General features: G+C 62.4%; 1 protein-coding gene across 2 annotated transcripts in view; it reads right to left on the reverse strand.

The window, feature by feature from the left end:
• SEZ6 (seizure related 6 homolog) overlaps nucleotides 1-15,857 on the reverse strand; it is a 70,503-nt gene that overhangs the window by 26,133 nt on the left and 28,513 nt on the right. For both annotated transcript variants that reach the window (XM_074974925.1, XM_074974924.1), the window contains exons 2-3: nucleotides 2,127-2,954; nucleotides 892-1,022 (exon numbers count right to left, since the gene is read on the reverse strand). In XM_074974925.1, the coding sequence (XP_074831026.1) occupies nucleotides 892-1,022; nucleotides 2,127-2,954 (959 nt within the window). The remainder of the gene's footprint in view (nucleotides 1-891; nucleotides 1,023-2,126; nucleotides 2,955-15,857) is intronic.

Raw genomic sequence — 15,857 nt, forward strand, 5'->3', positions numbered from 1 at the left:
TACGGGGGCACTGGCAGAAGAGTTTGTTGACAGCAGATCGCGGGCAGGAGGGAGACCCACATCAGGGACTCAGAAGGGGAGTCACCCAGAGCCCTCTCCAAGGTGGGACTTTAGGAAGCCCAACTCACGGGTGCCCGGGAATGCCGGGGCGGGCCGACTCCCCTCGTGGGACTTGAGGGACCTGAAATGTAATGACTGTGACCAAAAGGGACACAAGGTGGCATAATACCTGAAGATGAAGGAAATGGCAGCCAAGCAGAACCCACGGGGTGTCAACTGGATGGGAGTCCACCAAGAAGGGACACCGCTGGGCCCAGGGGCCGCAGTCAAGAAGTAGGGCTCCAGGTCCAGAGTGCCCATACTCCATACACCCACACAGCCTTGGGTGACCATGGTTCCTGCAGTGGTGCCCATGCTACTCACTCCTGCAGCCACGGCAGGGCCTGCCCTGCCCCTCCAACCAGGCACCATGGCCCAATTCCCTGTCCCACAGCTGGAGATGCCCCCTGCCAGGTAGTAAGGAGGAAGGCCCAGCATGCTTTGCGCAGAAAGATTTGCATATTGAGTGTTGCCCGGTACCACCAGTGCCATCTGTTGTGGGGGAGGAGAGCTGCAGGGTGCTCAGTGCGGGCTCCGCCGGGGCGCTCCCAGCACAAAGCTCAGTGGGGTGAAAGGCGGCGGTGGGGGTTGGGGGGTTGGCGGTTTGCAGGCACTTCGCTAGGATTCCATTCGCGCCGTGAGACGCACACGGCCCAGAAACCCCTCCCGTCCCCTGCATGGCCCGGCCTCGAGCCCGTGGGTGTTTTTCCCCACTCAGGGACTTGGGGGCTGCAGGGTCCCCCCCGGCTGCCCCAGCTGGCGATGCGGCATTCAGGAGCCCACGTTACCGACCTTGATCTCCACGCCGTAGCCAGGGTACCCGGAGATGGTGTAAGTGCAGTCCAGGCTGTCATAGGGAGAACTGACCGGCTCCGGAGACTCCAAGGAACCCTCAGGGCCAGTGAGGTTCCAGTTGCACGGAGCTGGGGACAAGAGGAAACCATGGGATCAGACAGGCTTCACGCCTGCTCCCTGCCCCGCCAGCCTATTGCACCCCTCCTCTCCCAGACAGGGTCTAGCATCCTCACCCCCTCCTCTTGCTAGCCCGGTCTCTGGGACACCTGGTGCTGATGAGAGGGTGGCTCATGGTTTCACCCCCAGCCAGGGAAGTGGAAAGCCCTGGTTAGCCTCATCCCCAGTACCCCACCAAGGGCCAGAAGCAGCCTGTACCCTCCCTCCCGCACCAGCCCCATCTCCTTAGATAAGAGTTTTCCCAGGACAAGCCCCCGGCTTCTGGGTTTGCTGCCATCATGCCCCATTTCACACTCACGCTGTTGCGCTGGGCCAGAGGCCATGGGCTAAACCAGCCTCCATCTAGAGTGCGTCTACACTGGGCCCAGCTCTAGCAGGGGTGCAAAGGCGGGAGTGCTAGCATGGACCGGGCACAGGTCTCGTCTAACCCTGCTTTGCTGTGGGGCCCATCTCCAGTACAGCTCCCACTGCCCCCTTCCTGGTGGGGCCACGGCCACAGGCCCCCCACCCCAGGAGGGGCTGCACGCCACAGCAACAGCAGCCCCCTCCCACTGGGCCGCGCACCCTGGGAACCTGGGGGATGAGTGTTGCTGGCGGAGAGCTCAAAGCAGCTGAGCTCGATCCTTAGAGCCGTTCCATACCTGGACAGCAGCTGTCCTGGCTGCTGCAATGGGGTGCTCGCCAGCTCAGGCTATGGGTGCCCACCAGCCCAGTCCCAGTGGGAGCCGGCTCCCAACCGAGGCAGCTGGTGTCTCCGGCAGCCCGTGACCATCTCCCCGCCATGTGGTGACACACTTGCTGTGTGCCTGCCACGCGCTGGGCGTGGAACGATGCCGCCAGTCAGACCTGTGCCCAACTCCTCCCCGGCTTCCCTTGTGTCGCCAACGTATCGCGACTGCCCTGCGCGGACGGCCCACTGCCAACAGCCCCCTTTTAGCCTCACCCCAAAAGCGGGTCCAGCTCTCTCCGAAGACCCTGCGGCCACTCCCACCCCCGCTTTAGCAGGCGGCCTGGCCTGGTGCCCCTGGTCACCGCTGGGGTGGGAGTGCCCTCACCTGGTACCTGCACCGTGGTGATGGTAGTCGTGGTGATGATGGTGGTTGTGGTGGTTTCCTCGTCATCCCCAGAAACCGTGGCTGTGGCGGCAGCCTCCGGCTCGGGCTCCTTGGCCCGTGGCAGTGCTGGGCCGGGCACCTGTGGCGAGACAAACCAGGCTGTGGGGGTGATAGCGGTTGTGGTGTTGCTGACCACCATGTCGGTGGTGGCTTGACCTGGGTTGGTCAGGGCGGCTTGGGAGATGGCAGGCGTGGGGGTGATGGGAGGCTCCGTAAGGACAGAGGCGGAGTTGGTCTCTGGGCCAGCTGGCTGGGGCTCTGCCCATGGGGCCACGTGGCCTGCAGCTGTGGTCAGCAGCTCCTCAGTGAACGCCGGCTTGACCATTGCTGGGGTCCTCTCCGCGTCTCTGGCCTTGGCCTTCTCTCCCACTAGGGCCGTGGGGCTGGTCATGGTCACGGGGGCTGTGGCTGGCACCGTGAGGGATGTAGTCAGGTCAGAAAACACCGGAAGGTCATCTTGGTTTGGCAGGTTGGCCCTCGGGGTCTGGGTGATCCGCCCTGGCGCATCGGGCAGGACCGGGCCTGGCCCCCGCAGGCCCCATGTGAGAAAGGGCACCTGCCTCAGATAGTCCTTCTTCACCAGGGCCTCGTGCAGGAACTCCTCCAGCAGCGGGTGATGGTTGAGCAGCGTCAGCGTGGGGGCCGTGGTGACAAAGTGGACCTTGCCCTCCAGCTCGTCCGGAGTGGGGGGCACTGTCTGGTCCCCCTCAGCCTCAGAGCTCCCCGCTGCCCTCCGGCCCACCACGTTCGGCTCCTCCGAGGCAAAGTCTGGAAGGAGGAGAGAGGTGGCTGAGAACAGGGGTGGCCAAGAGGGAAGGGGCTAGGGAGGGGCGGGGAGCTGGGCTGTCAGAGGCCTGGCAATATGAACCTTGGCATCGTGCCCCGCCACCCCCAAGGGGCTCAATCGTGGCAAGTCACAGGGTGGTGGCAGGTGCTTCGGAGGCACCCAGATGCTCAGAACACCCCCACCCAGCCAGCAGGAGACCCCCAGGATGCTGGCTGCCACCTAAGGCAGCACCCAGCCCTCCAGGCCCCCAGGCTGGCCTGGGTGCTGCTCTCAGACCAGCTGCCAATTCCCTCAGCAGCTGCCGACAGCCACAAGCCTCCGCCAAGCTTGTGGGGGGACAGACGCCATGTGCGGAGGGGGACAGGTCCCCCCCAGCGCAGCACCCTCAGAGCAGCACCCGATTGCAGAGTCAATGATGTTCTGGCTCCAGTTCTCTTTACCCAAGAACACACATCCCCCGATAAAGTCGTCAGCTTTATCGAAAGCGATTGGCGCCTCCTCTTAGATACCGTTCTGCCTCGCTGCTCCCCTTCCCAGAGGCATGGGGGGGGGGTCTGCAGAGCTGCCCCCTGGCCACCAAAAGGCCCTGCACTGCCCTGCTCCTGCCTGCAGTCACGGCTTCAACACCACATGCCCTGGGCCGCCGACCTCAAAACAAACTGAGCTACTGGCCTCTGCACTGTGCCCAGGGCCTCTGGGGAGGGGAACTGGAGCCCTGCGGGGAACACCAAAGGCCCCAGCTTCTCTAAGAGACAGCGCACCCCTTTCCTGGGCAGCTGGAGCCCGACAGGAGCCTGGATCTCAGCTCCCCCCGCTAGCAGGCCCCGAGTGAGGCTCCTGAAGGCTCCCCAGAATTCACTCTCCTGCTGGCCGCGTGCCCTGCCCAGCCTGGTCTCTGAAGCTGGGCCAGCCCAAAGCCAGTGCCCCACACATTGCAATGGTGCCAGGGGCCCTCGGGTGCTCAGCCCTTAGCCCTGGCACCAGTATCCTGCAGACCCAAACTATCGCCCTGGTGCGGGGACACAGCAAGCAGCTCCATCGCGCAGCCAGGCTGGGGGCCCTACATGGGGCTGGTGTCCTGAGCCCGGACCTGGAGAATGGAGGGGACAGGACACTGGCAACAGAGGACAGGCAGCTGAGTAACTGCCCCAGAACTGCGCCCACCCCACTCCTTCTCCTACCCAAGACAGGCTCCAGGCCTTACCGTCCCAGGCCAGCTGCAGGGGCCAGGGACGGGAGCTGAGCTGACCCCCGTGACTGAGACAAGCCCAGCTGCAAGCCAGCCCCTTCCCCACGCAGGCAAGCCAGGGGCACTGTGAAGACCCCCTCCCCATTTCCTGCGAGGAGGGGCTGGCAGCCGGCAGAGGAGCGGGAGCAGCGAGGCAGAACGGTATCTAAGAGGAGGCGCCAATCGCTTTCAATAAAGCTGACGACTTTATCGGGGGACGTGTGTTCTTGGGTAAAGAGAGCTGGAGCCGGAACATCATTGACTGTGTAATCGGCAGCTGGCTCGGCAGCCCTGCCACGCGGCCAATGGGCGCTGCCACGGCTCTGGGGAGATGGCGCTTCTGGCCAGCATTACGGGGCCCTTACCCTGCATGTGGCTGCTCCGGGGGGGCATGCCCAGCAATGCAACACGTGCTAATGGATGGGACGCTGCAGCTTGTTTCACATTGAGGGGCACGGGTGTTTCCCATCCCCCACCCGCCCTGCTGTGCTGAAAGTTAGAGCAAAGAGGGGCAGGAGAGCACTACTGGCTTACGGAGGGGGCTCCCGGCCAAGACCAGCCCCGCACAGCCAGCCCAGGGCAACCGGGGGTGACTCAGCCGGAGCTCCCCGGGCCCAGCGGCTGCTCATGGGCCACGAGGTTCCCCCTACTCCCAGCTGCAGTGCCCGGCAGGATCAAGCCCAGTGCATCACTACACAACAGCTGGGGGCCCTGTAGGGGCTGAGTCCTGCCTGTCGCACCCACTACAGGTCGGGCCCCCGGGAGCTCCAGAGGGGGGGCAGGGCCGACCCCAAGGTGCAGCCAGCGGCCCTGCAGCTGGGCAAGGCGGGGCAGAGCTCTGCAGCCCAACCCCCAGCCTGGGGCAGGAACTCCTCTCCCAAGGGTCCTGCTCCTCACCCCGGCCTGGGGCGAGCCTCACCGCTGCAGGCAGAGGGAGCACAGAGCGTGCCCAGCGCAGGTGGAGAAAGAGAAGAGAGCACCATGCCCGTGCTGGGAAGGCTCCAGGGTTGAGTGTCCCCACAGGGAGCCTGCTGACCTGTGCTGGGAGGGGTGTGAGAGAGAATCCCCCCGTCCCAAGGACCTGCCAGGCAGCGCAGGGGGCCACGGAGACGCCAGTGCCGGGAAAGTCGGATGCCAGGCAGGCTGCTCTGGAGAGGGGCCTGCAGCCTGCAGGCAGGGGAGTGTGAAGCAGCCCATGTCACAGCTGGGGCTGGGCCCGGGAGCTAACAAATGCACTGGCCCAGCCTCCGAGCGGAGACCTACATCTAACGCAGCAGTGAGACCCTCCCTCCTGCTGCCCACCGGTGCCGGAGCGGGATGCACTCACGCCTGTGCCTGCCAGAATGTGGAGCCAACTTGGGGGTGCTACCTGACTGCCTGCAGCCCCCGCCACGGCCCCGCCGCCCTCCTGCTCGCTCCCAGCCCCCGCCACGGCCCCGCCGCCCTCCTGCTCGCTCCCAGCCCTGCCACGGCCCCGCCGCCCTCCTGCTCGCTTGCAGCCCCCGCCACGGCCCCGCCGCCCTCCTGCTCGCTCCCAGCCCCCGCCACGGCCCCGCCGCCCTCCTGCTCGCTCGCAGCCCCCGCCACGGCTGCGCCGCCCTCCTGCTCGCTCCCAGCTCCCGCCACGGCCCCGCCGCCCTCCTGCCCGCTCCCAGCCCCCGCCACGGCCGCGCCGTCCTCCTGCTCGCTCCCAGCCCTGCCACGGCCCCGCCGCCCTCCTGCTCGCTTGCAGCCACGCCAGGGTGACAGTCACCCTCCTGCTCGCTCCCAGCCCCGCCATGGTCCCGCCGCCCCCCTGCTCGCTCCCAGCCCCCGCCATGGCCCCACCACCCTCCTGCTCGCTCGCAGCCCCGCCACAGCCCAGCCACCCTCCAGCTTGATGTCCAGGGCATCTGTTGTGGGCAGAGCTGGGTCTGGTGCAGCTCGGTGGACCCCGGCACAGACTGGGACACATGGACACACACACAGCTCTGGGCCGCTGGAACGCAGCTGGGCCGACACTTCACACAGGGCTTTCTACCTCGCTCCCCTCCGACCCCTCCAGAGGAGCCCCAGGGGAGCAGCGGCCTTCAAACATAGGCCTCATTTGACTTCTATATTTGCGGGGGCAGCTCCAGTCCGGCCAATGGGGCCACACATGGGGGAGCAAATTCCACATGTGCCCAACGCTTGCAGTTGGGGGGGTCAACGCCCCCTGCCCTCCCCAAACTATGCCCATGTCTTCAAATAGCCTATTCCAGCAGCTGGGGCTCTTAATGGGCTGACCTGCCCTCCGCTCCTACCCGGCACCACCAGCCCTCACCTGCACAGATCCTGAGCTAGGCCCTGATGTCAGGAGATTTTAACTCTAACCACATCTGGTTCTTTGCTCCTGGGTTGGTGCCTCAGGGCCTGTTCCCAGCAGCTGTCCTCCAGCACTAGGGCTGGAAACGCACTCTTTTCCGAAATGCCAGCCGAGGTTTCCCCCCGTCACCTGACTCCAGGAGCTGGGACCTTAGGAGAGCAGGCCTGCGCTCCGGGCCAGCCGCAGGGGGCAGGGTGGGCAGGGCAGCCCGTACGGCTCTGTGGCAGGCGCGCTCCCCTCCTGCCAGCACCGCAGCCTCATTACCGGCCCTCCCTGCACATTATCTCCTAAGCTATGCAAATAACCTATGTGTGAAGCCATTTAAAGTATTTAGACTAAATGAGAAAAGGCTTTCATCAGTCCTAATGAGCCATTGAACATGGCTCCCTGGCGAATTCGCTCTCCCTGCGTCTCCTCCCCACCACCGCTTGTGCCCCAAGAGCTGCCGTGTGACCCCATTTCCTGGGGACGGCTCCCACACATGCCCTCCCCCACCTTACCAGGGGTGGGGGGGCAGAGCTCTCAGAATGCCCCTTCCCCCGTTACAGAAGACATCACAGCTCAGCCGTGTGGTCACTGGCGACACCAGTGCTGCCCGGAGAGCACCCAACACTAGACTTATTGTAGGGCCTACGTAAACGGTGGCTGAATTGTTTCCTCTTTCCAGACAAGGAGGGAGATTGGTTTGGGGAGTGGAGAACACTTGATTTTCCCAACAGGAAGGGCATTCCTCACGCGCTAAAGGGGGTCACAACCACATTGCACTGTCTGCCTGAGCCCCAGGTCAGCCCGGCCCCTCTCACACAGGGCCAGCGGCTCGGGGTGAGATGGGCCCTCGCCAGGCCTCAGGGCCTGTCTTCAGCGATCTCTCGCCTGCCCCTTGGGCCCGCCTGGGTTGGGTCGTTCGGAGGGGAGTGCAGCTGCCCTGCTCAGGGCGGCAGTAGGGATGCAGGGTGGCGCGCTGTGGCGCTCAGGTCCCCGGTGCGGGGCAGTGACTGAGGCACACCAGTGAGGGTGTTAACACCGGTCGGGAGCGTTGAATGCCAACTCCGGGAGGATGAAGAGGCTTGCTAGAGGAGCTAACGCTGGTGCTGGGAGCTCCTGGCGCCACGTCGGGGGGAGCTCCCGCACCCTTCACCCCCAGGCCAGAGTGAGCAGGCAGCCTTCAGCCACTTCCTGCCCCCTCACTGCCCAGCGCAGCTCCCTCAGGCCTGGCAGCACCAGGGACGCGGCAGATGCACACCAGGGTGGGCGTGGCGGGGAGCCATTGTGCCACGTGCCAGAGGGGAGCAGGAGATGCCAGCTAACGGCTGCAGCAGAGTTCAGCTCCCGGGGAGGGCATCCCTAGGTGGGACGGAGAGAGCCAAGGACGTGCCCAGCAGGGATCAGCCATGTTCCGAGGGCCCTGCCGCAGGCTCAGGTGCCCCCTTGCTCTGGGCCCGGCACGCGGCGCACGGCACAGGGCACGCCCTGGCGGAGTGCTTCCGCCCCGCACTGATGACACGAAAATGCCAATTAGCAGGTAATTATACTGAACGCTACCAAGGGCAGGGCCCTTCAAGGATGAATCCCCAGGTGACTGTTGAAGGGACTAGGAAGAGGCTTGAGCTTCAAAGATTGGGGAAAAGGTTACTGCTCCAGTTCCTGAGTCCTGCTGAATTTGGTGCTCAGAGGGTGGGTGGGGGCTGCCAGCAAAAGGCTCCCCGCCCCGAAGCTTTGCATGTGCCCCTTACTCCTGACCCACAACCCCATCCCCACTATCACAGCCCCAGGCCCCCCCGCCCAATGCCGTCCTTCAGCACCTCGTGCTATCTTAATCCCACTCTCCCTCACCCCAGCTAACGCCCCTCAACCCACAGTACTCAGGACTTGCAGGAGATGCTGGCTGTGGAGAACGTCTCCCTAGGCCAGGGCGCGTCAAGGTCCCCCCAGGTCCCCGTTTTCATTTGTTATTCCAGGCCCTTCTGGGAATCACAGGACTCGCCAGCCCCACCCAGCCCCGGCCCTGACACAGCCAGTTCTGTCAGAGGAGACATGAGGAGCAGCCGGTGCAGGGCCATTTCCTGCCCTGGTACAGCCAGATTTACGTCCCTTCCTACTTTATCATTAACCCACTGGATGGCACCAGGTGTTCTCCTTACCCATGGCAAGGCCCCCTATGAACCCAGGTGTCCGGAGGCCACCTGCTGGCACGCTGGCCCCCAGCACCATGTGCACGTAGAGCAGGGCTGGGTAGCAGCTGGAGGGAGCCCTGACCTGCAGCCTCCAGGACGGGGGGGCGGGGACGCGCCCCTGGGGCCGGCAGGCGGCCCTACGGGCGTGTCCCCAAAGCGCCAGAGGAGCCTCGCTGCACAGTAGTGGACGGGAGAGGGCCTGCTCCCCGCCTCCCCGCCTGAGCAGGGAGAAATACGCCTCGCTGCAGAAGTTCTAAGAGGTTAACTTGTACCCAGCACGACTGGAATTATTTTTTAATAGGATCCATTTATTATACCATAAAAGTTAATGAGTTTATACTGAAGGGCGCCAGAATCCCTTTTAGGTTTTAATAGGGGATTAGCACTCCAGCCCAAGCCCTACACCGGCTCATTAACTGCTGCCTGCAACGGCTCCCCTCTCCAGGGGGTGGGATCTATGGGGAAGAGATGCCCTCAGCCCCCTGGCCTGGCGTGCTCGTGAACACAGCCTGCCAACGCAGATTCCCCTTTGTCACCGGGCCCTGAGTGGCCCCACGGGACTCAGCCACCTGCAAAAGCTTCTGGGAACTTGCCTGTCCCGGGCCGGGCATCCAGCAGTGACCCCAGGCTCAGAGAGCTGTGTGGCCACAGCCCTGCACGGGGTATCACCAAACCCGGGGGAGATGGGCAGAAAACAAGGCCGTGTCCCTTGGGGTCTTGGAGCCCAGCAGCAGCCATGGAGCGGCTGTGCAGAGACCAGTGCCAACAGAGGGGTGCCAGCTGCATGGCCCATCTCCCCAGGGCAGGGGACAGACTGGCAGAGCGGGCAGCAGGGTGCACTGGTGCTGTCCTGGCGGTGCCAGCCCTAGGGAGGGAGAGGGCTCTGGTGCTCCACCCCGCGGATGCTGCCCCCGGCTCCGGAACCAGCTGGCTGCTCGGCTCAGCTCTCTCCGAGTGGGTTATTTCTCCTCACCGCTCTAAACGGCTGCGATCACTCTGCTCCTGCTGCTCGCTGGCTGGCTCTGATAATGAGATATAACTTCTCAATGGGTGTTTTGTGCTCCAGCAAAACGTGTAAATAAATTGAAATGCTAATAATACCCCATCAGGAGAGATTCACTCCGCGACCCCTGCAACCTCATCGCGCCGGCTCCTGTGTACCAGAGGCTGCCGCAGAGACACGGGGCCAGCCAGGCGCCGATTATGTAACGCTGGGCTGGGGGAGCCCCTGCGGGGGTGGGACGTAGGCAGCCGAATATTTTGGTTAATACCAAAGAAGGCTCTGCAGGAAGAGCCATCGCTCGGTAGCGCCCCTGCTCCGCTCCCGCTGCCCGTGGATTGCTGGGCAGTCCTGGAGCGAGTACCAAACGCTTCCACGCAGCCCTGAGAAACGCCCCCGTTTCCCACCACGCCCGGAGCAACACGCTGGGCTCAGGCAAGGCAAGACCAGAGAGTGGGGCTGCACCGGGCTGCACCAGGTACCCTGCGGGTGCTGTCAATGCAGAAGGCCCCTGGGCACCGACTGGCCTGCCCTGCCCCCACCCTCATGCCCGGCGCAGGCTGGGTCCCAGCCCCCTCCCACGCCCCTTCTGCCGCAGCTGGGCACATGCTTGCATCCCACTGGAGTCAGTGCAACCCGGCCCGCGGGTAACCCTGCGGGCGCTGAGCAGAAAGGAGAGGCCTGGTCTCTGCCCTGATGCTCACCTGCCTGCAACGTTGCCCAGTGCAGCTCCTGGGCTCAGCGCCCCACAGGGCGCCTGTGACGAAGTGGGACTGTTCGTAATGGTTCCTCCGAATATTGTGGGGGTGCCTCAATTTCCCTTATGCAGTTCTTAAGTATCTAGGTGGTGGGGTAAGGGTGTATGATCACTGCAGAGCCCTAGAGGGCAGGTGTGTGCAGGGGTCTGGACACAGAGAATGGCCGACACCCTGTTTCCTGGCAACTGATGGCCTGGACCCTTCCCCCCTGCAAGGTGAGAGCTAAAGGGTTGGAGAACAAAGGAGTCAGGTGACCTCCTGGCCTGGGAAAGGAACAAAGCCCAGAGGAGGGGGGGCTGGAGGGAGTTTCAGTTTGGGGCTGGCTAGGACATGGAGTGAAGGGCAGACGTGGTTGTCTGGCTCACTGCCCTCCAAAATGGACCCAGCTGAGGGGTCCTGTTCTCTGCACCTGCAAGCTCTGGTTTAGACCATGTTCCTGTCGTCTAATAAACCTCTGTTTTACTGGCTGGCTGAGAGTCACGTCTGACTGGGGAGTTGGGGTGCAGGACCCTCTGGCTTCCCCAGGAGCCCCGCCTGAGCGGACTCGCTGGGGGAAGCGCACGGAGGGGCAGAGGATGCTGAATGCTCCGAGGTCAGACCCAGGAAGGTGGAAGCTGTGTGAGCTGTGTGTCCTGCAGACAGGCTGCTCACAGAAAGGAGACTTCCCCAGAGTCCTGACTGGCTTCATGGGGAGCAGTTCCAGAGCATCGCCCGGGGACTCCGTGACAACTGGTGGCAGCGGTGGGATGTACTGCACCCCATGGACGGCGCTTCCTGCAGTAAGTGACGGGGGAGCAGTAAAAGGAAGGGGGATTGACGGGGACCAGGCGTGCTGAAGATTCAGAGAGAGACGGTTTCAGGGGGCGGTTAACTCCTGGAAGTGTGTGACCAGAGAGAAGGACTTCTGCAGTAACAGGGTCCCCCTGGGGATTGCAGCGAGTGGTCCCAGGGGCGGAGGAGTCTGCAGCTCGACCCTGGCAAAGAGGTGGTGACCTCGAGAAGGGCTGGCACACTAGGGGTTCTCCCTGGAAACCGTGGGGAGCTGAGAGCACACAGGCCTGTGAGTCCACAACAACTTGGGAAGAGCAGAGTGATGGCCTGTCACCATCTCCTTAAGAAGGACATTGTAACCCTGTGCAGAAAGAGAGGGTTGAGCATTGGAAAGTTCACCAAAGCACAGTTCATCGTGCAGCTGGAGGAGGGTGACCGCTCTAAGGGACAGATTCCTGACCCCAAATGGGGCTATAGCAGGATCTGGGAGCAGCTGGAGTAGTAGCCAGGCATCGCCAAGACTCCTGTCCCCGACCAGACGAGGGTCTTCATGATCAGGTTCCCCATCGGGGGATCGGAGACGGACGGGATTGGAGCTGAGTCCGAGAGAGCAAGAGGACTGTGAGAGACAGCGAGAGTCCGAGAAAGAGCTGCAGAAGCAGCAGCTGCAGAACTGGCCAGGGAACCTCGAGACTCAATTGCTGCCCCTGGTTAAGGAGGGGGGGATGTGGATGCCACCTCACTGCCTTTGAGCAGGCTGGAGATTTGAACCAGGGGGACCCTGCGGAAAAGCCCCGGTGTCTAGCTCCCTTGCTGGGTCCCAAGGCCATAGACTCCATCAGCCAGATGGGTGGGGAGGTGGACAGGCTCCCACTCCTGACCCCAGCCTATATGTCTGTGTGGAGTTTCCTGGGGCCCGGCCCCTCGGACCCCCAGTGGGAGCGGAAGGTGATGGTCAATGGGGAGACATTCCTGGGGGGGGCGAGATCCTGGGACAGAGAGAACTGTTGTCAGGCTCCTGGTGGTGCAGCCTCAGATGCTGAGGGGCTGTGTGAGCTGGGTGAGGGTCCCAGGGACGAAGCCCCTCGCCCTGCCTATGGCCCATATCCCTGGGCAGACCCAGGAGGGGTGGGGCTGGCTGGTTGTTGGGGTTCTCCAGGATACCAGCTGCGAGACCCTGTTGTGGGGTGACTGTGTCTCTTTGGGGCAGGATCCAGGCCCTGCTCCTGTAACTGCCAAGGGTTTGAATTTGAATCCAGGGAACCAATCGGCGGAGAGGGAAATGGTCAGTGAAAATGCAGATGACCTGGCTGGCAGCAGGGAGGAGCGGCTAGGCTCAGGCTACCTGCCTGCCTGTAACCAGACCCCTGGGGCTGGGTGGGACAGAGAGATGCTCCCCGCCCCCCTTGCACACCGGAAAGGGGGCTCACGTTGGCTCTGATGCTGTGAGGAAAGCAGGGAGCTCGCTGCCTACCCCCACTGGCACAGCAAGGGCAGCGCTGAGCACAGTGGGAGCTGAGACCCCAGCTGAGTGGGGGGAGACACAGGCAGGGCAGGGGATCTGTGGGGAGTGGCAAGGTGCTCGGTAAGGAAAGTTTGGATGAGCCTAGGCAGCCTTGTGAGCTGATGGCTGTGTCTAGTCAGCAGGGCGAGAAGGAGAGGAGAGTGGAAGATGAGTGTCCCTGGACCTTACCTGTTAGCTGGGTGGAGAATTTGGACAGGGAAGGAAATGTGCCTGTGTCTGCCAGGGGTATTGACTTGCCTATGGAGGGAGCTACCCTGATCTCCAAGCAGGTGTCTGTGACCAGCCTTGTGTGCTGGGACAAGGGGAGAGAGGTCCCAAGCTGTGTGTCTGGGAAGGGAGAAAGTGTGTCCGGCTCTTCTTTGTCTGTGGAGCAGACAGAAGGGGCCTTTCAGCCTGTGCTGGTTGAGGGTCGTGCAGTTGTCTCAGAGTTGGTTCTGGATTCAGCTAAAGCCCAGGAAGGGAAGGGTCCTAAGTTTGGGTCTGCTCAGGAAAATGGCCCTGTAACTAGGTCGCATCCAGTTAGGGTCTATGTAGAATCCCAGAGACCAGACAATTCTGGTGCTTGTATTTTGTCTGTTGCTAGTGTGTTGTGGGAAAGGGTGTCGCAACTCTGTCTAATCAGGGTGAGATCCTAGCCAGGGCACAAGGAGAGCGTGAAGGTGATGTGATTGTGTTACCTATGGAGGGTGTGGAAACCTGTAGCAAGAAGGAAAAGATTCCTGAACTTGTGTGTGGCAAAGGGAAGGAGAAGGCTTCTGACCATTTATCTAGGAAGTCTGTCAGTTTGCCTGAAAGGGGATTGTGTAGGAATCCACCGGACGGGCCATAGGTAATTCTGGATGTAAGGGAGACCCAGAAAGAGTCTGTTGTTGCTCAGGAATGTGTTCCTCTAGAGCAAGCCCTAGGTAAAGAGGGTAAGAGCAGAATTTCTGGGAGGGGTGAATTGTTGCATAGAAAAGCCCTAGGGAAAGGAATCCTCATGGAGTCTTTGCAAGCAGTTTACTGCAACTGAAGGGTGTGAAAGTGATTTAATCAAGAAAGTTTCAGTTCCTAACAGCCAGAAATTTTCTGTTGTGAATGGATCCACTGACTGTCCTGTTGAAAGACCCAGTGTGGAGAGCTTTGAGAAGGTCTCAGATGGAGTGAAAGCTGTTAAGAAACTTAAACAGTCCTATAACCAAGTGGCTGTGTTTGGCCAGCTTGTTGGGGAGAAGACCCAATCCAAGTTTGACCCCCTGGGGTTTTGGGGTGGCCAAAGGGCGGGCCGCAGAAACCTTCCCACATGCGGCCTGCGAGTGCTATCGACCACCCCCGACCTACGGGAGGGCGTGAAACTGGAAGGGCCTGGTGTAACTCCTACCAAGGAATGGCAGAGACGCTGGGGCATCCATGGGAACGTTGGTGGCTTCGAACTTCCCCAGGTCACCGCCTAAAGTGACCCAACTCAGTTCGATCTCGAAGGGGGGAGAGATGTGACGAAGTGGGACTGTTCGTAATGGTTCCTCCGAATATTGTGGGGGTGCCTCAATTTCCCTTATGCAGTTCTTAAGTATCTAGGTGGTGGGGTAAGGGTGTATGATCACTGCAGAGCCCTAGAGGGCAGGTGTGTGCAGGGGTCTGGACACAGAGAATGGCCGACACCCTGTTTCCTGGCAACTGATGGCCTGGACCCTTCCCCCCTGCAAGGTGAGAGCTAAAGGGTTGGAGAACAAAGGAGTCAGGTGACCTCCTGGCCTGGGAAAGGAACAAAGCCCAGAGGAGGGGGGGCTGGAGGGAGTTTCAGTTTGGGGCTGGCTAGGACATGGAGTGAAGGGCAGACGTGGTTGTCTGGCTCACTGCCCTCCAAAATGGACCCAGCTGAGGGGTCCTGTTCTCTGCACCTGCAAGCTCTGGTTTAGACCATGTTCCTGTCGTCTAATAAACCTCTGTTTTACTGGCTGGCTGAGAGTCACGTCTGACTGGGGAGTTGGGGTGCAGGACCCTCTGGCTTCCCCAGGAGCCCCGCCTGAGCGGACTCGCTGGGGGAAGCGCACGGAGGGGCAGAGGATGCTGAATGCTCCGAGGTCAGACCCAGGAAGGTGGAAGCTGTGTGAGCTGTGTGTCCTGCAGACAGGCTGCTCACAGAAAGGAGACTTCCCCAGAGTCCTGACTGGCTTCATGGGGAGCAGTTCCAGAGCATCGCCCGGGGACTCCGTGACAGCGCCCCACACGCCCTGGGCCGGACACAGCACTAGCTGGAAGGGGGAAGCTGGGGGGCGATCCAGCGCTGGGTCTCCGCACAGCCAGGGGGCTGGGCTAAAGGCACCCTCTTTGCCCAGTGGCGTGTCTCTCCCCCGGAGGTTTGCTGGGCACCATGAGCCTTCCACACTCATCTTCCCACCTACCACTGAGAACAGCCATGAGCCGCAGGAGGCGCCTGGTGCCCGGGTCTGCCAGGCGGGTGGAGAGTGCTGTGCCGGGGTGGGGCTGGCTGGGCTAACGTCCCCCTGCCAGCGGCTCCAGGGAGAGCGCTGTGCCTCAGCACAGAATAAACCTCATGCGCAAAGCTGTGGGATCCCACGGTGACGAAACAGGCACAGAGGAGTCATGTGCCTGACACCGCGTAGCGAGTCGGTGGTACGGAACCCAGGAGTCCTGCTCCCAACCCCCCTGCTCCAACCCACCAGACCCCATTCCCCACCCGGAGCGGGGGATAGAAACCAGGAGTCCTGCTCCCAACCCCCCTGCTCCAACCCACCAGACCCCATTCCCCACCCGGAGCGGGGGACAGAACCCAGGAGTCCTGCTCCCAACCCCCCTGCTCCAACCCACCAGACCCCATTCCCCACCCGGAGCAGGGGATAGAACCCAGGAGTCCTGCTCCCAACCCCCCTGCTCCACCCCACCAGACTCTGCTCCCTCCCCAGAGCTGGGGACAGAACCTGAGCCAGGCCCTGAGCTCCACACTCCCCCCATTCGGCTCTGCACCCCCCTGGCTGGGGAACAAGTGAGTGGAAGGAGAGACCACGCCAGCAGCGGGGCGAGTGGGTGGTGGGGCAGGGGGTGGAAGAGATTCTGCCTCAGGAAAACAGATCAGATGCGGAG

The sequence above is a fragment of the Natator depressus genome, chromosome 17, assembly GCF_965152275.1.
Source record: "Natator depressus isolate rNatDep1 chromosome 17, rNatDep2.hap1, whole genome shotgun sequence".
Taxonomy (NCBI): Eukaryota; Metazoa; Chordata; order Testudines; family Cheloniidae; genus Natator; species Natator depressus.